This window comes from Ambystoma mexicanum, chromosome 2p (assembly GCF_040938575.1).
Source record: "Ambystoma mexicanum isolate Mex_15411 chromosome 2p, UKY_AmexF1_1, whole genome shotgun sequence".
In the NCBI taxonomy this organism is placed as follows: Eukaryota; Metazoa; Chordata; class Amphibia; order Caudata; family Ambystomatidae; genus Ambystoma; species Ambystoma mexicanum.
Window position 1 is genome coordinate 543,444,610 of NC_090923.1, and position 27,868 is coordinate 543,472,477.

General features: G+C 48.9%; 1 protein-coding gene across 5 annotated transcripts in view; it reads left to right on the forward strand.

Moving 5' to 3' along the window:
- Nucleotides 1–27,868, forward strand: part of LOC138566537 (calpain-1 catalytic subunit-like) — an 845,562-nt gene that overhangs the window by 31,247 nt on the left and 786,447 nt on the right. For all 5 annotated transcript variants that reach the window (XR_011301953.1, XM_069643985.1, XM_069643987.1 and 2 more), the window contains exon 2: nt 6,771–6,955. Coding sequence is in view for 3 of the 5 variants with exons in the window: in XM_069643985.1 (XP_069500086.1) it covers nt 6,779–6,955 (177 nt within the window). In the remaining 2 variants the exon portion in view is untranslated. The remainder of the gene's footprint in view (nt 1–6,770; nt 6,956–27,868) is intronic.

Here is a 27,868-nt window from a genome sequence, read left to right on the forward strand (position 1 = left end):
ATGATATATTAGGATCTTCAAAGTTTCTTGACTCCGTAAGACCCGGTTTCTTCTCACGGATCGCAATAGTTGGCCTCCCTTGATGAATCATTTCCACCTTTTCCCTCCTTTCGGCCAATGACATAAATGGAGGAGAGAAATGTATTTTTTTTAATCTCGTTGTTTGTCTTTTGAGATTGTCGATTTTTCCTCCCCCAGACAGTAAAAGTTGGGCTCTGATTCCTCTTTTGAGTGCACTGATAAGCCCATAAGGTCAACAAAGGTGTTCCCTAACTGATCGATCACTATGCGATTTGATGTAGAAACAGTATAAGAGTCGGTGGACAATGGTTTTAGGGTTGGTTCCACTATCGTTTTTTTGTATTTCCTGTTTGTGCTAGGAATGAAAGAGCCCTCTTGTCTTCGCTTTCGTCGATCAAGTCAGTGTTCTGTGTGTGTTGCACCGGCTTCTCTTCAAAGGTGACACTCCTTGTTCCTGTCCCTTTGGCATTCATTGATGGCAAGAATACCGGGTATATATCTTCTTTAACCATTTTTGTGTTTTGTATTTGATTAGGCAATACTTCTTCTATTACTCGGTTGTTTTTAGTCCCTTTCAGCACCAGTACTGCACACCCATTTGGGGTTGGTTTTTTTAGGCTGACTTCGAAGGTCTTATGTCTTTTTCTTCCGGATTTGGTTTCCAAAGCCTGGGAAAGTTCATTGCCGTTGAATGGCGCCTTTATTAACGCTCTTCTCTTTAGATTTGTGCAGTAAAGACACTTCTTCTGTTTGGTTGTCATGAGGTATTTTCAGTTGTTTCAATTCTACCTCTTTCATCAGTGGAGTTTGGGTACTTGATGATAATAGAGTCATGTTCTCTGTTTCTGTCCTTTGATCCTTCGTTTGGGGTTTAACAATGTATTAATATATAGGGTTGTCTTAACTACAGGTTCTTTCAATTTTTCACACGCCATAATATAGCTTTCCAAATAAGTCATTTTCGTATGTGTCATAGCGATTAGTGTAGAATGATCCTTAAGTGCATCGTTGATTCCCTCATACAGTTTTGAAAATGGCGCCAAGGCAATTGTGAATGTACACATCAAATCCGTTTTTTTAGATGGTGTATCCTTTTCTATAAGTTCCGAAAGCTAGATGATGGTCTCCTTCTTGATGACAGGTGTGTAGATATGTTTGCTGATTCTAAATTTCTACTGACTCTTGGAGTGGAGTCCTTAAATTGGTTGACAGGAAGTATATGTATGTCCTTGGGCACTTGAGGTTGCAAAGGGGCGGACTCTGGAATAGAGGTTGCGGTTCTTAGATCAATCGATAGCTCTTTCAATGATGGTTTATCCGTAGATATCAATGATGTCGTTAAATCACCCACGTCGATTTGATCAGCCGTAGGTTCCTTTTTAGTATCTTGTTTTGTGGGAGGGTTGGTGGTTTCAACGCACAAAAGTTTGCGACTAGAAACTCTCTCATACACTTTTTGGATTCCCACAGAGGCTTCCTGTGTATTAATTCCCGAGTCCGTCTCTGGGCCTCTATCCCCCTTATTCTGAGAATTATAGGGGGTTTGTTTACATCTGTTAACCTATGGGCAAGGCTCCTGTTCGTTAGTCCGTCCCGGTGTTTGTGGAGGGTACGATTGCCCATTCATGGGTTCTTGCTGAGTGTTCTTTTCTGTTTCTATCCCTGCCAACGTGATGATTTGTGGGTCGGTGGGTGCCAAGTTGGAGTTAGGTCCGCTCCTTGTAATATTTCAACGTCAGATAATTCACCCAATGCATGCTGTTCTTCATGTTTTTTTTAAATAAAAAACTGCAAAAGTGCAGATTCTTCTGGCGCAATGTTCTTTTTCTTTGAATTATTATTTTTTGTATGTTCTTTTTGATTTGTCATCGTTGTCTTTGGGTCTTTGTAATAGCTCCTTTTTCTTTAAAATTGCTGGGAGTGTTGCACGCATCGTTCCGTTCTTATTCGTTGGTTTTCTAGTCTTCTTTTCTTTTGGATTATGTTTCTTTAAAGCCAATGTTTTTTGTATTTTTCTTGTTATTATTGTTTCATTTTGATTATTTTGCTGATTATCTATGTCCGTTGAATTTAAGCGTTTTTCTGGATCTATTATTGCTTCCAGAAGTTCGCTGTGTTCAAACACCGTGCTTAAAGTATCTGATGTCTCTTTGATAAGTTTGGAATGATTGAGAAAATCTGCATTTTGTATTTCGTCTTTAGATGATCGTGGAGAGATGCTCCAAATGTCTTTTGTATTAGGTATGGGGTGAATATCAATTATGACTTGAGTTTTGTTTATTCCTTGTGGTACATTTTCGGAATCTGAATCCAAGTCCAAAGTCAATTGAGGCCCCCCACGAAATTCAGCAGGTATAGTTTTGGTTGTGTTAATGGGGAGCGCCTCCACACGCAGCATGTCTCCTAATGCCACCGAGTTTCCGATGGACTTTACAAGGTCTCCTGCTAACAATTCAATGTCACTTGTTTCCGTGGGCCGGACGGCCATTTTCAGGTCGGGACGGGGAGTCCTCACCAGTAACTCCATGTCTATAGTTGTTGCAGGTGCAGACGTCCGGGGCACTAGGAGTTGAGCTGGGGATCCACCGGCGGCCTGACTCCTACCTCCTGCCCCGCCACCTCTCTCCTAGGTATGGACGCTTTCACAAGCCATGGACAAATGGATTTGAGGGTTGCACTGTTGGGGGACCCGTTCGGTTCCCAAGTGCTCCCTTGGATTTGCTCCTTGCGGGGAGCTTGTAGGAGACAGTAAGGGGGGGGAGAAGAGGCGAGGGGATGACAGACTGTTATGTGGCAGGAAGGGTCTGGGTTTTCCATAGATGAATGCATCAATATGCTTTGCAACAGAATGTTCGTATATGAAGTGTTTTCCTCGGATTTGTCAATTGTGGTCTCACCTCCGATAGGAACGGGGTGATCAGGTTTCGAAGGGCTTCTATGCTCCAAACCGTTGTTGACTTCCCCTCTGTGGCGTGACTTCTAAGACTCCTCCCCTCATCTTCTGTAATCCGTCCCATTGCCGTTGCGTGCCAGAGACTGCCATGTACTGCCAAACTCCGCGGCTGCTCTGCGGCGGCAGACAGTTTAAGTAGGTTGGCTCCTCCTCACACATGCATGGGCAGTGAAAAAAGATTTCAGCAGGGAAAGTAAAGCAGGGTTTGCTGCCGTGGACTGCCAACTCTGTTTTGCCCTAGACTAACACTCAAAGGATTTTTGGTTACTCTAGAGGTGCTTAAAATATGGGCTGGTGGCAGCAGTGACTTTTCCCCACTTTTTGGAGAATTTCGTTTTAGCTTTACCGCGTTTTGCTACTAATTGTGGCTACTGGTCAAAGATGGCTGTGCCACGAGATTTACGCCTATTCTTTTTGCCATCTTGTTGTTTAGCCTTCTTCCTGGCCTCAGAGTCCAGGAAGATCCTTATAAGTTCTTCCAGTGCCCGGGAAAGCAGCAGCGTTTTGCGGGCTACTGGAGGGCTATGTGTGTTTGCAGGCAGGATGTGGGTTGGGTCAATCTGACCCTAATCCACATCCTGGTTTCTGTGTGTCTGAGTGGTATGCATAAGTGTTCCCGCCAGTGGTCCCGATTGGACCACTGTGGGGTGTGTGTGTGGGCTAGTTCTGCTATTGGCTAGTTGGAATTTCAGCTCCTATCTGGCTTTTAGGGTATGAAGAGGACCCCTGCATGCATTCTTCAGAGATCCTCGAGAAACCTGAAGGAGCCAAGTATCCTGTCCAGCTCAGAGACCAGCGAAGAAACCCAAAACCTGACTGAAGGAGGCCTGGCAACCAACTTCTGCTGCAGCTCTGGTGGAGCCCTGTCTGACTCGAGATCTTTAGTAGCCCTGCAAAGGTGCTACGACCCTTGGAGTGGAGGGACCATCCATTCCTGACGTCTGCTCAGAGCCCAGCACAAAAACCACCTTCGGAAGTGCCCGGGAATCGTCCTGTGGCTGACCAGCTTTGTTTTTGGGCTACCATGCTAACTTCGTTGCCGTTCTGAGTTTCCGTCTGAAACTTGGCAAGCCCTCCGCTGCCACTGTAACGACACCCTCTGCGAAATTGGGGCATCCTAGCACCAAAGCGACCCGAGAAAGGCTGGAAAGTCTAACGGGGGCTACGGAGTCCTGTTGCATCGCTGTGCGTAGCGTGCACTTTCCGAAACCTGCTTTTCTGACATGAGTCCAGTCCCGGGAAGGGTGCTGCATTGTTTGTTTTTGCATTACTTCACCGAGAGTCTTTGCACCAGCAAAAGATCCCAACCGGAGAGAAGCTCGAACCTGCAACCCCTGAAAATCGAGGACCGCAGATTTCAGTGGGAAAAGCAAACCAGGACAACCTTCCTTTGTTCTAGAAAGACTGGGGAAGATTTGGAGTAAGGGGGGTAAATTACAGAGCTTTTAACCTACCCCTACACTCTCATTATAGGTCAATGGGTTTATAATAATCCTATTTCTAACATTATTGGCTTTGCCATTACTTGCCTTGGCAAGACTTCTTACTGTTGGGGATAATTTTGGGCACTTGTCTACATTGAACCTTAACTCTAAGAATCCATCACTGGACCCCAGAGGCCCTACCTGCATTTGTTCTTGCATGTTAAATTCTGTGGAACTGTATACTGAACAATAGGGAACAAGGCCTCAGACATCTTAGGACTGGACAATTTTAGCTAGGGACCCTCTTTGTGGACCTTTTGGTGTACAACACTTACCCATATATTCCTTTGCAGGAGTATTTGATTTGTATTGTGCATTATAACCTGGTGAATGTATATATGTATTTAGTTTGATAGTATTGTGTGATAAGTCTACCTGCTGGTAGTCATTTTCTTATATTGTGTTTTGGCCATAAATAAATAACTGTATTTTTATACATCCTGTCTAAGTGCAATTTCTGACTCCCATTGTGTAACCTCATTGTGGACCCTTTACAAGCTCACCCCTCTGAAGAACTTAGCCTAGACCTCCTGGAACTGCTACCTAAACTGGTTTGACTACAGCTTCCCAGAGTTGTCCCCGTCACAATGTAGGTTGGCCTTCTGTACATCTGTCCTCCAGGCCAGAGTATAGAAAATCAGTCCTAACACCATGCTGTGCAAAAGGACAAGTGTCTACATCTTTTTCACAACTGCCCAAATGCTTAATGTCATTCAGGAGGTGCTCATCTATACTTTCTGGCTTTGTCTTAACATTCTGAGGCTTGTAGTTGAGCATTTATTTTCTGTGCAGGTCTACAAGTCCCACAAAACCAAGAATGAACCTGGTATGGATAAGCCTCTCCAAGATAACATTGGGCCTGTTGGCATGTATGCTCTTGCAATCCACCAGCAGTAGTACATGTGCTTAAGAAACCATACAAAGCAAGGTAGGCCGCTTTTACAATGTGCTTGTTGGTTTTCGTTGTAATAGTTCCTTTACAAAGTTCCTCTGAATGCTAAGGCCATGCTAGGAGGTTAACATTTGCCATGTTTGACAATTGGTTTAAGCAGGAACAAACATGATGGCTTTATGTACAATTTGTGAGTCTTTTCTTTTTTTAGCCCGGAGTAAAAAACTGTAAATGAAGCATTAATCCTTTTTATTTTTATTTTATTACATGTTTTACTCGCCTAGACCCTGCGGTATCACGGTGAGGTGATCCTTGTCACTGCTTTGACCAACTGCTAAGCAGTTAACCTGTTTTCTTTGCATAGGCTGCTACCCACTTGTTTACAACATATCAGCTATCAAATCAGCTGAAATGTTTTAGTTCGCCCACCCCAAAATGTTTAGAAGGTCGACTTGTGGAAATCTCAGAAATTCAAGAGAGACAAATTCGACTTCAATCAGTTTGCCCATGACTACTCATATCCCTACTTTTAGACTGTTCGGAGCTGGCAATATGGGATTTTCACAGCAATGAGGGAGGGATAACATGGAGAAAAGGGCAATCAGTTGGTGACCGGGGCTACACCCGAAGCTTAGGCGGGGAGCATCTTGGACAGCAAATCTGCCCCCATGATAGATGAACACCAGACAAGGGATGGATGGCATCATTAGCGTAAAAACCTAATTAATTACAAGGAACACTGCTACCTCAAATTCCTTCTGTAAAATATACCATTCTGCCTAAATCCATCCGCCTGCCTCTCACTGCACAGTGCATTAATGCCTGCCTTGCAGAGTCAAGGAACCATTCCTCTTTTAAGTAGGCGGTGATCCACATATATGTTCCTTTTATGGAACATATATCCGCATTCGTTTTCAGGCAAGCATCTAATCACTCTTCATTCCCTTGTTTTTCTATGTCTGTGGATTGGCTGCACTGTGTTTATACAGTAGCATGAGCTGTCAATGGCCTTTCCCCTTTTGGCTTCCATCTACATTCATTCCAAATGGTATCCAGCTGCTCTGTAGTTGGGCTCTGCCTGATCGCAGATTTACAGAAGTAAGATGATCCTGTGCTATTTAAGAACAGTTGCTGTTCGGCTATATAGCTGTGATTATTATCTATGCTAAGCTGCTGGTTACACTGGTTGAGCAGACGCGTTGGCATAGTTCTGTAATACTAGCATCGTTGGTTATATAATAATTGGGTCCCTTTGGCATCCCATGCGTTTTCATATCCATTCAGTTTGATATTCTGGTTTATTTGTTTTTTTTAAATTTATGATCATGTTGCCGAATGATGAATAATTTCTCTTGCTTATTTGCACATTTTTTAAATATCCTTGGCTCATCCAATTCTCCCAAATGTCATCATATGCCAGGGCCTGGAATGGAATCTCCCGCACGCAAGAGAGCCCGCAGCATGGATGGGCTGTGCCCCATGGCAGAACAAGCCCCTCTAAATGCAGACGATCAGAAGAGCCAGGCGCTATTTGTGGACGCCACCTTTCCAGTTGATTCGGTGCTTCAGGGGGATGGAGGAAACGTTGTTTGGAAACGACCACCGGTATGTATGTTAGTTCTATCATGTGTCTTTTGGGATAATCATGAACTGATATAAACCCACTGAAATACGTTTGGCATATGCCAGTATGACCCGAAAAGCACAGTTATGTTTACATTTGTTGCCTCGCTGAGAAGTGAGAAACTGTTGTATTATTTGCCAGGCTCTAGGGAAGCCTGGATACTGGTGGAGTGTGACACAGGGGACTTTGTACAACTCCTTTTGTTAGCAGCAATGAGCAGATACTTGGCAGTTATTACATGGCCACGGTAGTGGCCATGTAGTTATGGTTAAGTTGCTGTTTCCATAGGAAGAGCACTTTTTGGGTGGCTTATAACTTCCCTCTCCCTGGACGGATCCTCACCAAACTTTGCAAAAAAAGTAGTTGGGTCACTCTGAATTTTTTTGCAAAGTTTGGTGAGGATTCGTTCAGGGGGGGGCAAAGTTATAGGGGGGGTCCCAAAACTTTTTTTTCCCATAGACATAATGGGAAAAAACTTTGCTCACGCCTACAGCCCAAACTGCTGGACGGATTTACACCAAATTAGCGGCAGGAGCGGCGGCTTGGTCCCGAAAGCGTGCTTTGCTTTATTTGGTGTAAATCCGTCCAGTAGTTTTTAAAAAAATGACAAAAATGTAAGTGAAAAAAATTAGTGATATCTGTGTTCACTTTGCGGACACACTTCCCTGTTCGCTCCGCGGACAGGACGGTGATTGGGCCAGCAGCTTGCGTGATGTCCGCGGACATCTGACGTGCTCTCTCATTGGATGCGTGGAAGCGTGCAGTGCGTCTGGCTTCAGAGACGGCCGCCATCTTTGTTCCTCGCATGAGAGGCTTTGTATCCCGCCTGCACAGTAAGTCCCCCACCCCCGCTCTTGCCCGTGTCTGTCTCCTGTTCCTCCCACCTCTTGCCCCGTGTGTCTTTCTCCCTTACGCCCACCCCCCGCTCATGTCCGTGTTGTCTCTCCCCACCCGCCGCCCGCTCATGTCCGTGTTGTCTCTCCCCACCCGCCGCCCGCTCATGTCCTTGTTGTCTCTCCCCACCCGCCGCCCGCTCATGTCCGTGTTGTCTCTCGCCGCCCGCTCATGTCCGTGTTGTCTCTCCCCACCCGCCGCCCGCTCATGTCCGTGTTGTCTCTCCCCACCCGCCGCCCGCTCATGTCCGTGTTGTCTCTCCCCACCCGCCGCCCATCCCCGCTCATGTCCGTATGTCTCTCCCCACCCGCCGCCCGCTCATGTCCGTGTGTCTCTCCCCCTCCCGCCCACCCCCCGCTCATGCCCCGTGTGTCTCTCCCCCTCCCGCCCACCCCCCGCTCATGCCTCGTGTGTCTCTCCCCCTCCCGCCCACCCCCCGCTCATGCCTCGTGTGTCTCTCCCCCTCCCGCCCACCCCCGCTCATGCCTCATGTGTCGGTCTCCCTCCCCCCACCCCCGCTCTTGCCCGTGTGTCTGTCTCCCTCCCCTTCACCCCCGCTCTTGCCCCGTGTGTCTTTCCCCCTCCCGCCCACCCCCGCTCTTGCCCCGTGTGTCTTTCCCCCTCCCGCCCACCCCCGCTCTTGCCCCGTGTGTCTTTCCCCCTCCCGCCCACCCCTGCTCTTGCACCGTGTGTCTTTTACCCTCCCGCCCACCCCCGCTCTTGCCCCGTGTGTCTTTCCCCCTCCTGCCCACCCCCGCTCTTGCCCCGTGTGTCTTTCCCCCTCCTGCCCACCCCCGCTCTTGCCCCGTGTGTCTTTACCGCTCTTGCCCCGTGTGTCTTTCCCGCTCTTGCCCCATGTGTCTTTCCCGCTCTTGCCCCGTGTGTCTTTCCCCCTCCCGCCCACCCCCGCTCTTGCCTCCTCCCGCTCTTGCCCCCTGTGTCTTTCCCCCTCCTGCCCATCCCCCGCTCTTGCCCCGTGTGTCTTTCCCCCTCCCGCCCACCCCCCGCTCTTGCCCCGTGTGTCTTTCCCCCTCCCGCCCAGCCCCCGCTCTTGCCCCGTGTGTCTTTCCCCCTCCCGCCCACCCCCGCTCATGCCCCGTGTCTGTCTCCTGTTGCCCCCCACCTCCCGCTCATGCCCCGTGTCTCTCTGTTGTTCCCCCCACCCCCTGCTCATGCGCCGTGTCTCTCTCCTGTTGCCCCCCACGGCCCGCTCATGCCCCGTGACTGTCTCCTGTTACCCCCCACCCCCCGCTCATGCCCCGTGTCTGTCTCCTGTTGCCCTCCATCCCCGCGTCTCTCTGTTGTTCCCCCCACCCCCCGCTCCTGCCCCGTGTCTGTCTCCTGTTGCCCCCCACCCCCCGCTCCTGCCCCGTGTCTCTCTGTTGTTCCCCCCACCCCCCGCTCATGCCCTGTGTCTGTCCCCTGTTCCCCACACCCCCCGCTCATGCCCCGTGTCTGTCTCCTGTTGCCCTCCACCCCCCCGCTCCTGCCCCGTGTCTGTCTCCTGTTGCCCCCCACCCCCCTCTCATGCCCCGTGTCTGTCTCCTGTTCTCCCCACCCCCCCGCTCATGCCCCGTGTCTGTCTCCTGTTCTCCCCACCCCCCGCTCATGCCCCGTGTCTGTCTCCTGTTGCCCTCACCCCCGCTCATGCCCCGTGTCTGTCTCCTGTTGCCCCCCACCCCCCGCTCCTGCCCCGTGTCTCTCTCCTGTTGCCCCCCACCCCCCGCTCATGCCCCGTGTCTCTCTCCTGTTGCCCCCCACCCCCCGCTCATGCCCTGTGTCTGTCTCTTTTGTTCCCCCCCACCCCCCGCTCATGCCCCGTGTCTGTCTCCTGTACCCCCCCGCTCATGCTCGTGTCTGTCTCCTGTAGCCCCCACCCCCCCGCACATGCCCCGTGTCTGTCTCCTGTTGCCCCCCCTGCTCATGCCCCGTGTCTGTCTCCTGTTGCCCCCCCTGCTCATGCCCCGTGTCTGTCTCCTGTTCCCCCCACCCGCTCATGTCCCGTGTCTCTCTCCTGTTGCCCCCACCCCCTGCTCATGCCCCGTGTCTGTCTCCTGTACCCCCCCACCCCCCTGCTCATGCCCCGTGTCTCTCTTCTGTTGCCCCCCACCCCCTGCTCATGCCCCGTGTCTGTCTCCTGTACCCCCTCCCACCCCCCGCTCATGCCCCATGTCTCTCTCCTGTTGCCCCCCACTACCCCGCTCATGCCCCGTGTCTGTCTTCTGTACCCCCCACCCCCTGCTCATGACCCGTGTCTGTCTCCTGTTCCCCCCAGCCCCCGCTCATGCCCCATGTCTGTCTCCTCTTGCTCCCACCCATGCCCCGTGTCTGTCTCCTGTACCCCCACTCCCCAATCATGCCCGTGTCTGTCTCCTGTTGCCCCCCACACCCCCGCTCATGCCCCGTGTCTGTCTCCTGCTGCCCCCCACCCCCTCGCTCATGCCCCGTGTCTGTCTCCTGTTCTCCCCACCCCCCACTCATGCCCCGTGTCTGTCTCCTGTTCCTCCCACCCCCGCTCATGCCCTGTGTCTGTCTCTTGTTGCCCCCCACCCCCCGCTCATGCCCCGTGTCTCTCCTGTTCTCCCCACCCCCTGCTCATGCCCCGGGTCTGTCTCCTGTTGCCTCCCACCCCCTGCTCATGCCCCGTGTCTGTCTCCTGTTGCCCCCCACCCCCCGCTCATGCCCCGTGTCTGTCTCCTGTTGCCCCCCACCCCCCGCTCATGCCCCGTGTCTGTCTCCTGTTGCCCCCCACCCCCTGCTCATGCCCCGTGTCTGTCTCTGTTGTTCCCCCCACCCCCCGCTCATGCCCCGTGTCTGTCTCCTGTTGCCCCCACCCCCCGCTCATGCCCCGTGTCTCTCTCCTGTTGCCCCCCACCCCCCGCTCATGCCCCGTGTCTGTCTCCTGTACCCCCCCACCCCCGCTCTTGGCCCGTGTGTCTGTCTCCCTCCCGCCCACCCCCGCTCTTGGCCCGTGTGTCTGTCTCCCTCCCGCCCACCCCCGCTCTTGGCCCCTTGTGTCTTCCACCCTCCCGCCCACCTCTCATGCCCCATGTCTCTCTCCCTACCACCCACCCCCCTCATGCCCCGTGTCTGTCTCCTGTTTCCCTCCACACCCCGCTCATGCCCCGTGTCTGTGTCCTGTTCCCCCCACCCCCCGCTCATGCCCCGTGTCTATCTCCTGTTGCCCCCCACCCTCCCGCTCATGCCCCGTGTCTGTCTCCTGTTCCCCCCACACGCTCATGCCCCGTGTCTCTCTCTTGTTGCCCCCCACCCCTCCTGCTCATGCCCTGTGTCTTTTTCCTGTTCCTCCCACCCCCGCTCATGCCCCGTGTCTGTTCTCCCCACCCCCCGCTCATGCCCCATGTCTGTCTCCTGTTCCCACACCCCTCGCTCATGCCCCGTGTCTGTCTCCTTTTCCCCCCACCCCCCGCTCATGCCCTCTGTCTGTCTCCTGTTCCCCCCACCCCCCGCTCATGCCCTGTGTCTGTCTCCTGTTGCCCCTCACCCCCGCTCATGCCCCGTGTCTGTCTCCTGTTGCCCCCACCCCCTGCTCATGCCCCGTGTCTGTCTCCTGTTGCCCCCCACCCCCCGCTCATGCCCCATGTCTGTCTCCTGTTGCCCCCCACCCCCCGCTCATGCCCCATGTCTCTCCTGTTGCCCCCACCCCCCGCTCATGCCCCGTGTCTGTCTCCTGCTGCCCCCCACCCCCGCTCATGCATGCCCCGTGTCTGTCTCCTGTTGCCCCCCACCCCCCGCTCATGCCCCGTGTCTGTCTCCTGTTGCCCCCACCCCCCGCTCATGCCCCGTGTCTGTCTCCTGTTGCCCCCCACCCCCTGCTCATGCACAGTGTCTGTCTCCTGTTGCCCCCCACCCCCCGCTCATGCCCCATGTCTGTCTCCTGTTGCCCCCCACCCCCCGCTCATGCCCCGTGTCTGTCTCCGGTTCCCCCACCCCGCTCATGTCCCGTGTCTCTCTCCTGTTGCCCCCCACCCCCCGCTCATGCCCCGTGTCTGTCTCCTGTTGCCCCCCACCCCCCTCTCATGCCCCGTGTCTGTCTCCTGTTCTCCCCACCCCCCGCTCATGCTCCGTGTCTGTCTCCTGTCCCCCCCATCCCCTGCTCATGCCCCGTGTCTGTCTCCTGTTGCCCTCACCCCCCTCTCATGCCCCATGTCTGTCTCCTGTTGCCCCCCACCCCCCGCTCCTGCCCTGTGTCTCTCTCCTGTTGCCCCCCACCCCCCGCTCATGCCCTGTGTCTGTCTCCTGTTCCCCCCACCCCCCCGCTCATGCCCCGTTCTCTCTCCTGTTCCCCCCCACCTCCCGCTCATGCCCCGTGTCTCTCTCCTGTTCCCCCCCACCCCCCGCTCATGCCCCGTGTCTCTCTCCTGTTGCCCCCCACCCTCTGCTCATGCCCTGTGTCTCTCTCCTGTTCCCCCCCACCCCCCGCTCATGCCCCGTGTCTCTCTCCTGTTGCCCCCCACCCCCTGCTCATGCCCTGTGTCTGTCTCCTGTACCCCCCCACCCCCCGCTCATGCTCGTGTCTGTCTCCTGTACCCCCCACCCCCCGCTCATGCCCCATGTCCCTCTCCTGTTGCCCCCCACTACCCCACTCATGCCCCGTGTCTGTCTTTTGTACCCCCCACCCCCCCGCTCATGCCCCGTGTCTGTCTCCTGTTGCCCCCCACCCCCCGCTCATGCCCCGTGTCTGTCTCCTGTACCCCCCACCCCCCCGCTCATGCCCCATGTCCCTCTCCGTTGCCCCCCACTACCCCGCTCATGCCCCGTGTCTGTCTTCTGTACCCCCCACCCCCCCGCTCATGCCCCGTGTCTGTCTCCTGTTCCCCCCACCCCCCGCTCATGCCCTGTGTCTGTCTCCTGTTGCTCCCACCCATGCCCCGTGTCTGTCTCCTGTTGCCCCCCACCCCCTGCTCATGCCCTGTGTCTGTCTCCTGTTGCCCCCCACCCCCGCTAATGCCCCGTGTTTCCCTCCTGTTACCCCCCACCCCCCGCTCATGCTCCGTGTCTCCCTCGTGTTCCCCCCCACCCCCTGCTCATGCCCCTTGTCTCTCTCCTTTCCTCCCCACCCCGCTCATGTCCCGTATGTGCCCTGTACCCCCCCGCTCATGCCCTGTGTCTCCCTCGTGTTCCTCCCCACCCCCTGCTCATACCCCGTGTCTCCCTCATGTTCCTCCCCACCCGCTGCTCATGCCCCGTGTCTCTCTCGTGTTCCCCCCACCACCGCTCATGCCCTGTGTTTCCTTCCTTTTCCGCCCTGCTCATGCCCCGTTTGTACCCTGTTCCCTCTCACCCCCCGCTCATGCCCATGTGTCTCCCCTGTGCCCCCCCCAACCCCGCTCATGCGCCGTTGTGTTCTTTATACACCCCGCCTTCCCTTTCCATGGTGGCCATCTTGGTAAAAGATTTTCCTTCCTACACCGAGACGCCGCAGGCGTCCCGGCGTAGGAAAGAAAATCTTTTTGTTTTTTTTACCACCCGGCATTCCCACTTTGAGGACATAAGATGTTAGTGGTCTTCATCTATTGAAAAGGATGTTATGGTCACGTTGTACTAATAAAAACCTTTAAAATTTAGTAAAAAAAAAATGTTACAGGGACGTTGTGGTTAAGTTGCGCTACTAAAAACCTATGAAATTCAGGGAAAAAACTTTGTTAAAGTGACGTTATGGTAAAGTTGCGCTACTAAAAACCTATAAAATTCAGTGAAAAAACTTTGTCAAAGGAACTTTATGGTTCCAAGTAAAACCGAAAAACCCTTGAAATTCACCAGTTATGGTAAGCTAAGCAACCATAACTCGCGCCACACCGTGCACTGCTAAGACTAACACCCAGGACATCAAAGATGACATCACATATGTCATTGATGACATCACTGATGACATCACATGTCTGGCCCACTCTTTTTTCTTTTGCTGACATATCTAGGCCACATGGTTTTCTTCAGTAACAGTCAGAAACTAAACATTTTATTTTATTTGTAGATGTGTCCTTCAAGTAGGTTCTTACAGTAATTCCCTTAACGTCCAGTCACATCATATGAAACATACATACGGGAAGACACAAGCTTGAAAGACAGCAATCCTTTTTGTGCATAAAGATAATCAATAGACTTATGAGCACTTTCTGATAGTTCTGTTGTTTTTTTTTATGGCTGTACTTTCCCTGTGGGTCCAATCACATCAAGTGATACATATACACAGGGTGAATAGCAGCTTTGATACAGAGCAATCATTTATTTGCATGAAAATAATCAGTTAAGTTATGAATTGTTTCTGCTACTACTTGTGCTTTTTTGCTAACTTCACTTTCCCTGTATATACCCATATTGGTATGTGTTCTTGTGTCTTTGTGTTTTGTCTATAGTAATGTTTTATTAGCTACGTATTACATATTTCACAATACACAAAAATCTATTAAGAAAACAATTATCATTTCATTATTCAACATATTAACATTACGAATATTATACCTTCATCTTGTACACTGCACACCATGTTATGTTTCTGTATCAGTAGCTTAGTATACTAGATAGAACTCCATAATAGAATGCTATTTATATCAATGCATCGTTCAATGCACTAATTAGGGTATGATATTTATTGCAATGATCCTTGACACTTGTTTCGCAACATTATAATAAGAATCCCTTGTACACAAAGGAGCACAGCTTCTGACATTATTAAAGGATAGTTCCGGGACTTTTTTTTATTGTCCCTACGGTTCGGCCATGTGTTTTTAAGCATAAATCGGTAGATCGTAGAAAACTTTCCTATGGACCATACCCGACTTTTCGTCCATTAACGCACTCGAAATCAGCCGCCATTTTCTGATAATCCTCTCACTTGCCGCATCGCACTGGCTCACCTGCTTTTGCGGCACTAAATCAAATCCCCCGCCCCTGAGCCTGACATCAGCAGACGCGTACCGTCCATTTCCCAACGCCAAAGCACGTTTCGTGTCAACAATCGCTGCGCCTCAGCTAATGACGTGTCGCCATGGAAATGGCAGGACGCCTCTTTCCTCAATAAGTATAAACACACCGTTTCACAACACACAGCAGCAGATTTTCGATTCCATTACTCTCTCTGTGTTACTTTGAGTATTCTGTGACTCGTTTCTGTGCTCTGGTCAGCTACCTTCGCCACTTCTAGGCCTTGTGAACACCTGTACCATCTCTGTAAATTATTTTACTTTCTTTACCACACAATGGCTACAATAATGCCGTATATGTACGAGCCCGAGTACACCGAGCAAGAACTACTGGAAAGGCAAGCACGCGGAAACGATGGGGATTCGGACGGCAGTTGGGAGGACCAGTCAACGGATGAAGAGCCTGGACCATGTCGCATGGACGGCGTCTCCACCTGGTGCACGTGCAATCGGTGCGAGCTAATGCCAACTGAGGAGGAGAACTGCTGCTGCCGTGAAAATTCCGGGTGCTTGGCCTACATTTCGGAAGGCGAGCCAAGTCCGCAATGCATCACCGAGCTGCCAGAGTTCAGGGAAGCCTGCCTCTCACGGACCGTGTTGAGGATGATGATGGTGCTTATGCACGAACTTCGCGGCACTGTTCGTCCGCGTAATCCGAGTAACGAGTAAGTATACTCTGGTTTTGATGTCAGTGATGCCACTACTATGTCATGGTCGTCTCCCACATATAAAATTACATCTACATATCATTCGAATGCATGTAAATTGGGTCCATATTGTGCATTTTCTAGATAGAATTTTTTTCAAAGCAGAATGATAAGAAAGTTTTGTCATTTTAATACAGTTTGCATCTTTCATTTTCACAGGTGGTACAGGCTGGTGGCCTATCGTTGCTTCACTTGGTGGCTTCACGGGAGGCTCGGACACCGCGTTCGGAGAGTAATACCTGCCTGTGCGGTACTTGCCATTAGACAACATTTCCCAAGCGACAGTGGACAATACCGCGGATTTTCCTTGGATGTGCTGCAACCGGAACTTTACAATGTGTAATGTTTATTATTTATGTTCAATTGAAATTAAGATCTAAAATAAAACCCAACATATATTTTAACAATGGTTGTTTTCATTTTTTAAATGAATCTAGTGTGTCTCCATTGAAAGGTGCCAAAGACCATGTACACTTCAAAGTGGTCTATAGAGCATGGGTTGTTGTTCCCATGTCTACCTCCAGACCTGTGTCTCCTGCCAAGCATCCCCCCTCACGCTGGACGGCCCCCTGCAATCCACATAAGTGTGTCTCCATTCACGAGTCTTCGTGTGTCTTGTCTGCACGACCAGCGCCCCAATCCACCCCCCCACCCTATCAAAGGCAGTTCGCACCGGGGTACTTGTGCTGGCAAGTGGAGCTGTCAGGGAGCGATAAAGGCCAAGAGGTGCCAAAGACCATGTACACTTCAAAGTGGTCTATAGAGCATGGGTTGTTGTTCCCATGTCTACCTCCAGACCCCGTGTCTCCTGCCAAGCATCCCCCCTCACGCTGGACGGCCCCCTGCAATCCACATAAGTGTGTCTCCATTCACGAGTCTTCGTGTGTCTTGTCTGCACGACCAGCGCCCCAATCCACCCCCCCGCCCTATCAAAGGCAGTTCGCACCGGGGTACTTGTGCTGGCAAGTGGAGCTGTCAGGGAGCGATAAAGGCCAAGAGGTGCCAAAGACCATGTACACTTCAAAGTGGTCTGTAGAGCATGGGTTGTTGCTCCCATGTCTACCTCCAGACCCCGTGTCTCCTGCCAAGCATCCCCCCTCACGCTGGACGGCCCCCTGCAATCCACATAAGTGTGTCTCCATTCACGAGTCTTCGTGTGTCTTGTCTGCACGACCAGCGCCCCAATCCACCCCCCGCCCTATCAAAGGCAGTTCGCACCGGGGTACTTGTGCTGGCAAGTGGAGCTGTCAGGGAGCGATAAAGGCCAAGAGGTGCCAAAGACCATGTACACTTCAAAGTGGTCTATAGAGCATGGGTTGTTGTTCCCATGTCTACCTCCAGACCCCGTGTCTCCTGCCAAGCATCCCCCCTCACGCTGGACGGCCCCCTGCAATCCGCATAATGCCACGACATATAGACGTCATTCATTCACAAACACACCCCTGTTTCGAATTCTTTATAACCCACTTCATATTTCTAGTGAGCACTTCTTTGCGCTTTGCTAGTCAACCCGTGAAGGTGCTGGTTATCTGCTCTTCGTCTCTGTGAACTTCCGTGACCACTCCGAGGAAACTCCTCAGTTTGCAACCGGTGAACTGCTCCCTGTTGTACGACAAGAAAGTACTCTGATCCCTGCATCTAACTGTTTGTTCGTCAAGGTAAGGCCATGTACCATAATCATTTTGCGTCCAATTTCTTTTTGTTCAAGACAGTACATGCAAGGAACTAGTCACATGTTCTGAGTTTACATTGGTATTCATAGAGAATTGTTGATCTTTACTTTTCAGAACTTTCCACAATGCCTGCCTGTTCCATTGGCGGTTGCCCTTCGAAGACCCATAATAAATCTGAAGGTACTATAATGCATGTTTTCCCTAAGACAATAGATCAGATAAGAGAATGGGTCCGATATTGCGGATATCCACCGTCTGAGCTTGAAAGTAGAGTCCTAGAAGTCTTTGTGGACAAGAGGGGTGATCGATACTGCATCTGCAGCAGGCACTTTAGCTCAGACATGTACTCCACATCATTGCTAATAAAGAAGAACACACCGCGAGCGAGGCGAAAATTGCTCTCAAACGCTATTCCCACTCTATTCGTCCACATCCCTCCACTGGTGAGTCAAGTTTACGTATTTATCTCTCGGCCTTGCGGTAGTGTGTAGCATTAGCTAACAATAATTTCCCCATTTATGTATCCACTCAATATGAAGGCGGAAGATTCTCTATCCGTGTCGTTATTGCAGTCATCAGCCACTTCAAGCGCCTATCGGGTAATCTTACTTGGCTATTCTGCCACTGACTTGTTTTAGGCATGTAAATCAATAGTTTTAATTTATCGTGTAATTATTTTACCTAATGGTACACCCTCGTACTCGTCCTCTAGTCTTTGTTTTCAGTTATAATTATTGTTATCCAAAATAATGCAAGTACTGTCTTTCAGGGAGATGCTGAGGAGTCCAACGTATTGACGACTACCGTTGATGTCACTCAGATGCTCGAGGTACGTTTCAGGACAGTTCCATCGATGGAGATCATCAGATCTTGCATTCTTGTAGCGTGATTGTTACACACAATGTTTCTTTCGTTTTTAGCCATTGATATGTCCTTCTGTCGTCGCCCTCCTATGTGGCTTCTTTTTTCAATATTGTGTTCATTACTAATGAAAGTCCTATGTTTCAGGTAGTCGATGGAGCATTAGTCCAAGAAGAAGGGGGAGCATGCAGTTACGGGTCGGCGCAACAGCTTGCAGAAGTGTGCACCACAGTTACATCGTCCCTTGATGTTCTTATGCATTTCGAGGTATGGATACTGACAGTTCGATCAAGCGAAATCATATGACGTGATTACATCTGCTATACTTCCTTCTTTATTAACGCAAGTACTATGTTTCAGGGAGATGACGGAGCTTCTTCTACAAGAACATCACCCCTAGTAGTTGATGCAGATCTCTGGGTGGTGACACTTCCAACGATCGAGCAAATCGAATCATATTTACATATCCATTATTTATTTTAGACAACTGATCATTTGTGCAGGTCTATTTAGATGAGCCGTTCACGCCTGCACAAAGTTTCTGTTCTTTTTATCAAAATAGAAAACCATACTAATGCAATTACTGTGTTTCAGGGAGTCACTGAAGCATCATCTTCAATAATATCATCAATGGAAGTCTATGAGGAGCCCGAGGTATGGATCTTGACAGTTCCATCTAACTAGATCAACAATGCGTGAATAATTGTCGTTTGAATGTTCTACACAAAGCGTTCATTCGTGTTTTGCTATTGAGATGTACGTGGGTATTGGTCCCCAAGTACATTTTGTGTTTTCGATATGATTATACATACTAATGAAAGTTCTATGTTTTAGGGAGTCGATGGAGCGTCAGTGCGTGATGGATGTGCTTATCATGAAAATATAGTCGTTGCAGCGCAAGAGGAAGTGGAGACATGCACACACGAGTCGGAGCAACAGCGTCCTGATGTTGAAGTTCGAGGCAAGAAAGTTTCAAAGAAAAGAAAGCAAAAGAAGGTTAGTGTCCTGGTCACTATATTATGTTGTTTTTCACTGTTAATAGTTCAATACTGTAAGTTGTGTTTAAACTGAACATCCCTTTTCCAATCTGTCCTCTAGTTGCGAGTGGGTGTACGAACTAGATCTACACAGACAGTGAAGCGAACGAGAGATGTTGCTTGTCAAACCTTTTGGCAGGGACTTGAGACTGGAGATGCATCGTGCCAATGGGAAGAATATGAAGTGATTGACAACGGAGCTATACCACATCCAGCCATTGATAGTGAATGTCCTCCTGGTAGTTCGGATGCAGTCGGAGATAAATTCACAGAATCCACACCCGCAAAAACTATGACCGCGAGAAAGTTGAAGAAATTGTCCTATTCACCCATTGCCGGAGAAGGAACAGATGTTGCAATGGAAGAGAATGAAGTGGACTACAATGAAACACCTTCAATATCACTGAACATTGCGGAAGACGATATCAGAGATTCTACCTTTCATGTGAGTGACATGTCCTCAACGTTACAGGCCGAACCAGCTGGGATGCAGACTGACAGTGTAAGGAAAGAGGCCAAATTCTTTGTATTCGATAGTTGTTTGATTGATATTATTATTCGGTTGAAATGTGGGCATTCGGTAGGTGGGGAAGTATGTGGGGAGCCATTGATTAATGTGACTCGTGCAATTCGAGGCACTAACCTTAAAATACATGCCACCTGTACAAAATATCATCCTTTCTCATGGTCTGCACAACCCATGCTGGGACAACTGCTAGCAGGCAATCTACTTTGTGCAGCGGCTGCACTTTTTAGTGGTTCAAGTTTTAAAAAATTAGAGTCTTTCTTTCAGTTTGTGGGAATCCATTTCATTGCGAAAACTCAGTTCTACAAATACCAAACCGATTATCTATTTCCAGCCATTAGCGAAGCTTGGAGAATGGAAAAAATGTCTATTGATAGTACATTCGCGGGCAAACGGTTCAGGCTAGCCGGTGATGGACAGTGCGACAGCCCAGGATTTTCAGCCAAGTACTGCACCTACCACTTTCAGGACATGGAAAGTAAGAAAATTGTGAGTTCGGTGGTCGTGCAGGTGTCACAAAGTACATCCTCAGTGGCCATGGAGAAAGTTGGCTTTGTAGCATCATTGCAAGAACTACAATCGCGGGGAATGGTGATCGACCTGATAGCCACGGACAGACACGTTTCAATTGCCAAGACAATGAGAGAAGAGTACAAAAATATAAATCACCAATTTGACGTTTGGCATCTTGCAAAAACAATCAATAAAAAATTGTCGGCTGTAGGTAAAAAAAAAGATATGCAAGGTATTTCACAGTGGTCCAAGTCAATCAGCAACCATCTTTGGTGGAGCTCAAAAACATGTGGAGGGTCGTTGGAAATTCTACTGGAAAAATGGCGGTCAGTAATGCTACACTGTACAAACGTTCACCGCTGGAACACGAACCAACATTTCCACAATTGTGAACATGGCCATTTGTCCACAGAGGAGGCACGGAAGAAGAAGTGGTTGATTCCTTCATCACCCACTCACAAAGCCATTGAAAAGATTGTATTTGATAAAACTATAACAAAAGCTTTGAGGGGACTCACGGAATTCTGCCACACAGGAGATTCGGAGGTGTTCCACAATATGTGCCTAAAGTACAGGCCAAAACGATTGCATTTTGGCATGGAGGGCATGATAAATCGGACTCTTTTAGCGGTCTTGGCACATAACCATAATGTTGGCCGTCAACAAAGTAGGACGACCGGAACTTTAGGGACGCTTCGCTACAATAAGGCCTTCACTAAAAGAAGTAAACAATGGGTGATCAAACCAGTGTTTGAGGATATGCAATATGAGTTTATTGAGAGACTTATTGTTGACGTCCTAGATAGGCACATAAATGGAGTTGTGAACGAACCTGTGCAGGGGACAACTGCATTGCCACCCAACATTGCCTCTGTTCCATGTCCACCTAAAGAAGAGCTCATTGAGAAATACACATCACGGTTTAAATGATTGTAATTTGATTGTCTGTTCTCTCGAGTCTCCTCATGTCGCAGGCCCATTGAATATGTTTATCTATCCAACCTTGTTCATTTGCGCATTAAATTAAACCAAACAGTAATATAAATCATTTTCCAAAAAATATAGAATGTCTCCGTATTTATGGTTCTGTGGGGCTGCAAAGCACACAGACAAAATGCAAAGATGGAGTGTAAATTTCAAGTCCTGTGAGATGGCCTTACACTGAATGTAGCTAACTAGGAATGTGTGTTCGTTCAAAGTGAAGGTCAGCTGCTTTGATTTTTTCTCGGGTGCCAGAATGGCCCACGACTCAGTATAAGGTTCTATTGTTATTTGACCTTGACAGGCCGGGACCACGTAAGAAACGATAATGAATATAATTTCAGAAACGAAAGCCATTTCATGTTCGTTCATTAGAAGAAATAACGTCGGCATAGAAGGAGTGGTATTTCGGGGCTGCCCTACGCACAGACACAATGGAAAATGCAAATATAATGTAAGTAACTCTTTAGATGAGTTTATACCGCAATTTAATTGCTATACAGTAGCTTTAAAGACGGGTTAAGTTGTACTTGTTTGTTCTATGTGGCATATTGTTTTGTACCGCGCACTATCTTGTGGAGAACCGTCTCCTTTTACGGAAGCACCTCAAAACCTTCCTCTTTGCTTCTGCTTTCTCTCTCCCTCTCCCCTGCTACAACTGGTCCACTGTCTGCGACCTCGGTCCTGGGCCCTTCCACTCTCCACCTGCACTCCCTGTCAACCCCTGCACTGGGGGACTGTCTCAGTATCCTACAGCCCCCCCTTGACGTATAAAACCCAGTTGCAATGTCCTAGCTATGAAATAATTTCCAGACCTAATATATAAAATGAACAATTTTAATAAAGATCTGATGGTGAGACTAATTTCATTTTTTATGTTTTTCAAATAGGTACATCATCCATTATTGTCTGTGTCACGAGTACCAGACACCGGCGGATGGCTTCTATAATCGCCAATTGCTTCTCCGCGTGAACAACGTTAGCACCCTGACCATTTTGTGGGACGATCGCCAAGTACAAGTATGCCCTTACGCGGTACTAACGGCTAGATGCAACATACAGACTGTTGTGGTGGCCTAGTGCCTCGTTGTTGGAACAGCCATGCGATTATCAGTGCGACCGAAGAGCTTATTTTATCGTAAACCAACACCCTGTGTACTGCACACGAACATCGCTTGCCTCAAGACGAAATATTTTGGATCGAGAGCAAATAAAAATTCATTGATCTAAGACCCTGTGTACAACAAAGGAACATCGTGTGCCTCGAAACGAACTTTTTGGAACGTGAGCAAATAAAAATGCAAATCGCTGAATATTCTCAAAACATTTGATGTCCAATAAATGTACTTTGCCAAATGTACAATCTTGCCGTTTGCTTTTAAACCACAGTTTCATATTCCGAATTGTGGCGCTGTATTGTGAGATGATCTAAGACCCTGTGTACAGCAAAGGAACATCGTGTGCCTCGAAACGAACTTTTTGGAACGTGAGCAAATAAAAATGCAAATCGCTGAATATTCTCAAAACATTTGATGTCAAATAAATGTACTTTACCAAATTTACAATCTTGCGGTTTAATTTAAAAGTACAGTTTCATATTCCCAATTGTGGCGCGCTGTGTTGTGTGAGCTCTTCTGTGTTGATTTCCTGGTTCTGTGTGGAGTCGCGTAGAAGACGCCTGGGCGCGTTTGCCTACGCAGCACAGTCACGTCACGGATAGAGGCGGGGAATATGAATGTTTTGATCAAGTCTGTTTCAGGGGCGGGGGATTTGATTTAGTGCCGCAAAAGCAGGTGAGCCAGGGCGATGGGGGGAAATGATAGGATTATCATAAAATGGCGGATGTTTTCGAGTGCGTTAATGGATGAAAAGTCGGGTAAGGTCCATAGGAAAGTTTTCTACGATCTACCGATTTATGCTTAAAAACACATGGCCGAACCATAGGAACAATAAAAAAAAAGTCCCGGAACTATCCTTTAACTTGAACATTGACAATATAGCCTTTTAGAGCGAGAGTTTATTATTGTTGGGTAATAGTTGGGAAAGAGTCATTCATTCCAGAGATTATGACCCTCCACAGGGGCTATAAGTACCTATTTCTAGAAATAATGGTTTTGAAGTTGTGGGGTGAAGTCAAATATGGAAGTTTAATAATGAGGAAGGGACAGAAAATGTCTTAGTAAATTCAATCTGTTAACATTTTAATAATTAACTAGGTTTTCTTTATACGGTTAGCATTTTAATTGTGAACTGCAACAATTTTAGCATGAGCTTGCTTTAGATACAATGTTAAAGTGAAGCCCTACAAAATTGAAAGCATTGTCCCCTGTTTTCTCTTTCACTTTGTTATGTTAAACTAGGGTGGAGTGTCTTTCTCCAAAAAACCTCGCTGGGGATATTTAATTGCTGCTTCTTGAAAGCAGAGAAATGCTTTGTTTCCTTGGCTGATTCAGAATGTCTGAAAAGCAGTCAATAACAGTGATCATTGACTGAATTCTGCACATTCTGATTGGCTACAGGGAGGTCAATAATCACTTCCATGTGTTACTAAGTGTTATTGTTAACCATCATAACTGGTTTATCGTAATATTTCCATTTAAAAGTCACAACCCCTGCAGAACCTTCAGTTAAACACCAGGTGCATATTTTGTCGACAGGGCTATCATGGTGACTTGTCAGTTACTTTTGTTGTCTGACATCATACATTGAAAGTAAGTTGGTAAAACAGAAAAGATGTTAGACATTTCATGTTGGCCTGTGTCAGATGTAAAATTGTTATTCACTGAGTACTGGCATTTTTGTCTCCTCCCTTTTCATTCTGGAATGTGTAGTCTTGCATGTCTGATGGGAAATAAAACTGCCAGTTCCTTACAGGAATACAAAATGACATGAGGTAGAAATGCGGGGCTTGCAAAACATCTTTTAATAGCTATATGTGTGCATATTTCTGAGAAATTAGTGTGGATTAGGAAGTGGTTGTCGTTGATGTAAGTGGTTTTTGATGTAAGAGCATTTAGAATACTTACCAACCTCAACTTACTTTATATGCCAGTAACTGCTGAACCCATATGCATGCATTAGTAATGGCCGAACCCCGAACCCTCATCCGTAATGATAGGCGGGATCCGTAATGTCCCGGGAGGATAGCTCAGCGGCAGCGTGCGCGTCTTGGAAGCAGGACGACACGAAGCAACAACAGGTTCGATCCCCGGGTCCGCGCTTAAAAACCTCTGGGTGTTTAAGCGTGTTATAAATACGCAACTAAGAGAAAAAAAAAAAAAACAATTACGCAACTAAGAAAAAACAAACAATCCCTGTAACAGCGCCTCGATGCCTGCGGGCTGTGTGAGCGCTTTATAAATGTTAAATAAATAAATAAATAAATAAAGGCTCACAACTTGTTACAAGTGTTGGCAATAAAAAGGCCGTAGGATTTTATTCTACAGATATGAGTTATGACAACAACAATATCACATATCATGATGGTATCATACTTTTGGGCACCGGGTCCTGAGGTTACCCCCTCAGACCCGTGCCGCCTTCTTGTGTCCCACGACTTGTTGTGGGCACCGTACAGTGCCTTGTACTTCTTTTTGTTCTTCTCCCCTTTTGTAGGGTGGTTGGGTTCTGTGGTAAAGAAGCAAGAAGATTTGGAAGACACTGAGTAAACAGTAAACCTCCTGTTTGCTTGGGTCCCCGTTCAAGGTCCACAAACGGATTGTGTTTACTCTGAGCATGCTGCTCTCATTTATAGGACCCCGGGAGGCCCTGGGTCTTTGTTGTGTATGTGGTGGGGGCCGCTGTTATCACAGCCCCGGCCGGATAGCCGACTTTCTGACCCCCCGGTGGGGGCAGATCTTTGAACCAGGGCCCTGCCTGATGGTTGTTTCCTTATGGCGCTTAGCACCTTGCTGTTTGGAGGAAGGGTGCGATGACTGTTTGCACCTTACCCTTCCGTGGCTTTTGTGCCGCCAAGACTGCGTGTCTCCGTAGTTGGGGGGGGGAGAGAGGCAGGCGCGGGGGATTGAGGCTGCCCCTCTCCCAGCTGCCGATGGTAACAGCAGTTACCCTGCATCGCTTGTGGGATGCCCATGCAGCATTGCCCATAACTGCTGAACCCATATGCATGCATTAGTAATGGCCGAACCCCGAACCCTCACCCGTAATGATAGTCTCACAACTTGTTACCGGTTGGTAAGGCCGTAGGATTGTATTGTACAGATATGGGTTATGACAATAATAATATCACATATCATGATGGTATCATACTTTTGGGCACCGGGTCCTGAGGTTACCCCCTCGGACCTGTGCCGCCACACACGGGCAGGTTCCCGGCTGGCCGTGTTCCCCCAAGAGTATGCTCTATTGACAGTCCCTGTGAGCAAGAGTTGTATTGATTTCCCAAAGAAATGCTCCATGCCCTGGCTAGACAGATGGGTGCCGTCGTCGAGAAAAAGGTCTGGGTTGCCTAGTGTAATTGCTGGGTGTTTTATGAAACCCAGTCCTCTAGTCATACAGAATCTCTCTATAGTCCTGTTCAGTTTTCTTCTGGATATGTCTATAGATTTGTAGCAGTTGGCCCCTAGCCATTTCTTTCTTGGTAAGATGGCTGAGAAATATATTTCGGTACCCCTCCAGTTGTGCGAAATGCCTGCTAGGGAGGAGCACATTTCTTTGCATAGGGTGCGTCTAGCTGTGTTGACTAGGTCGTTGCCCCCGAGATGTATGATCAGGAATTCTGGTGGGTCCCTGTATGCCACCAGTTCCGCTAATGTTTCGTGGATGTCCGCCCAACGTAGGCCTCTGTATCCCCACCATGACGTAATGGTGTTTCTGAAAGGTGGCCCATCTTTAGTCTCTTCTGCCCATCTGCCTGTCCTGAAAACGAATGAGTGGCCAACTATCCATGCTGATCGGAGAGTGGTCCTCCCTTTGCCTGTTGTTTCTGTGGTGGTGGGAGGGAGGGAAAAGCAAGACCATATTATTAGGGCGGATGGCTATATCGGTTGCGGTCTGATATATCTTTTATAACAGTCTGACTTCCATCCCCCTATGTTTTTTAGTAGTTGCGGTGCTAAACCTCCTTGCCATTCAGCAGTGGCGGCACCTATCCTGAAGGAATGAGTGCTGAAATGTTTGGGATCCAACTCTGCTCTGCTGATTGCTTTCATCAGCACTCCTTTAAATTGGTAGCGGCTTAGGGCCGAGGCATCCTTGTGGATTAAAAAACTCCCCCCCCCCACTTTAGGTCGTTGTGCGTAATAGAGGTTGGTGATGCACGCCGGGCAGTTTGTTGCCTTCGCGATGCAACAAATATTGATGGTTCTTTATGCACCCGTTTTCGACTGCTGCATTTCTACATTAACACTCTCCTGTCTCACCCTGATTTCCATGACGCCCAGGCCGTTTGTGGGCTTGGTGCTGGAAGCGATGAGTTCTCCTACCCGGAAAGCCCCGAAGTAGGCTAGGAAAAAGGCTGTTTTAAATAACATTATCTCGCAAGGGTGCCAACATATGGCTTCCAAATGGCTTGCTATCTGTACCAGTTTGGTGAAATCAAGGGGTCGGTGGGTGTCCACTTGCGGCCTCTCCAATCTGCCCCATCCCTTCATTGCATAAGAAATGAGTGTGTTCTGGGTGGGGTCTGAATCGCCCCGAATTTTCGTAAAGTATGAGATTGACACCAGGTGTCTTTTGGCCCAATCCCTTTTGAAACCTTGTTCCCGGGCCCATTTTAAGAATACTTCTATATCTTTAATCGTTATTAGTTCTATGTGGTTTAAACCTGTGGCTTTGAATACTGTTTGCAAACACTTACTGTACTGTGTTGCTGTGGTGCTTGCCACCGCCCTCTCTGCCATCTCTGTTAGGAAGCCCGTGAGGTTGTTGGCACCCGTTGTTGTTGTGCCTGATTCTTGTTGGGCATCCCGGCCTGGGCTCTCTGGCGCTGGCGTTGATGTCAATGTGTTTGCTGGCACCCCTTTTAGAGGTGCCTGCTTTGTATTGGTCATCCTGGCCTGCACTCTCTGGTGCTGGCGTTGATGCCAATGTGTTGTTGGCACCCATTTTAGAGGTGCCTGGTTTTCGTTGGGCATCCCGGCCTGTGCTCTCTGGCGTTGATGCTGCTATTCTTGTCTACCCATTATTGCCCAGCATTCTGCTGGTATTGGCGTCATCTGTTCTTGGGCGTGCGGCGCTAGCTCTCGGAATATTGTCCACTGGAAGCGAGATAAGGCATCAGCAATGTTATTATCTGCCCCTGAAATGTGCTTCGCTTTGAGCACAACGTTTACTTGTAGTGTTACTGTTGTAATGGCTCGTAATACTTTTAGTACTAAAGGGCATTTCGTAGACCTTCTGTTTATGGAGCCCACTACAGCCATGTTGTCGCACGAAATCAAAAATTCTGTATTCGCAAGCTGCCTGCCCCAGATGTGTAATGTTAGCCAGATGGGGAATATTTCTAGTAAGGTGATGTTTCTTGTCCACCCTGCTGTTTGCCATGAATTGGGCCAGTGTCCTGCCACCCATGCGGAGTCTAGTATGGCTCCAAACCCCTTGCTCCCAGCTGCGTCGGTGTATAGGACCCTGTTAGATCGGGTGTTTAAAGGCGTTCGCCAAAGTAAAGACCCGTTGAAATCTCTGAGGAATTTTTCCCAAGTTTCCAGGTCCTGTTTCACCTCTCTGCCTAGCCAGATATGCCAGTGTGGCTTGGTGAGTGATTTGATTTTGAACTCCAGGCTTCTGGAAAATATCCT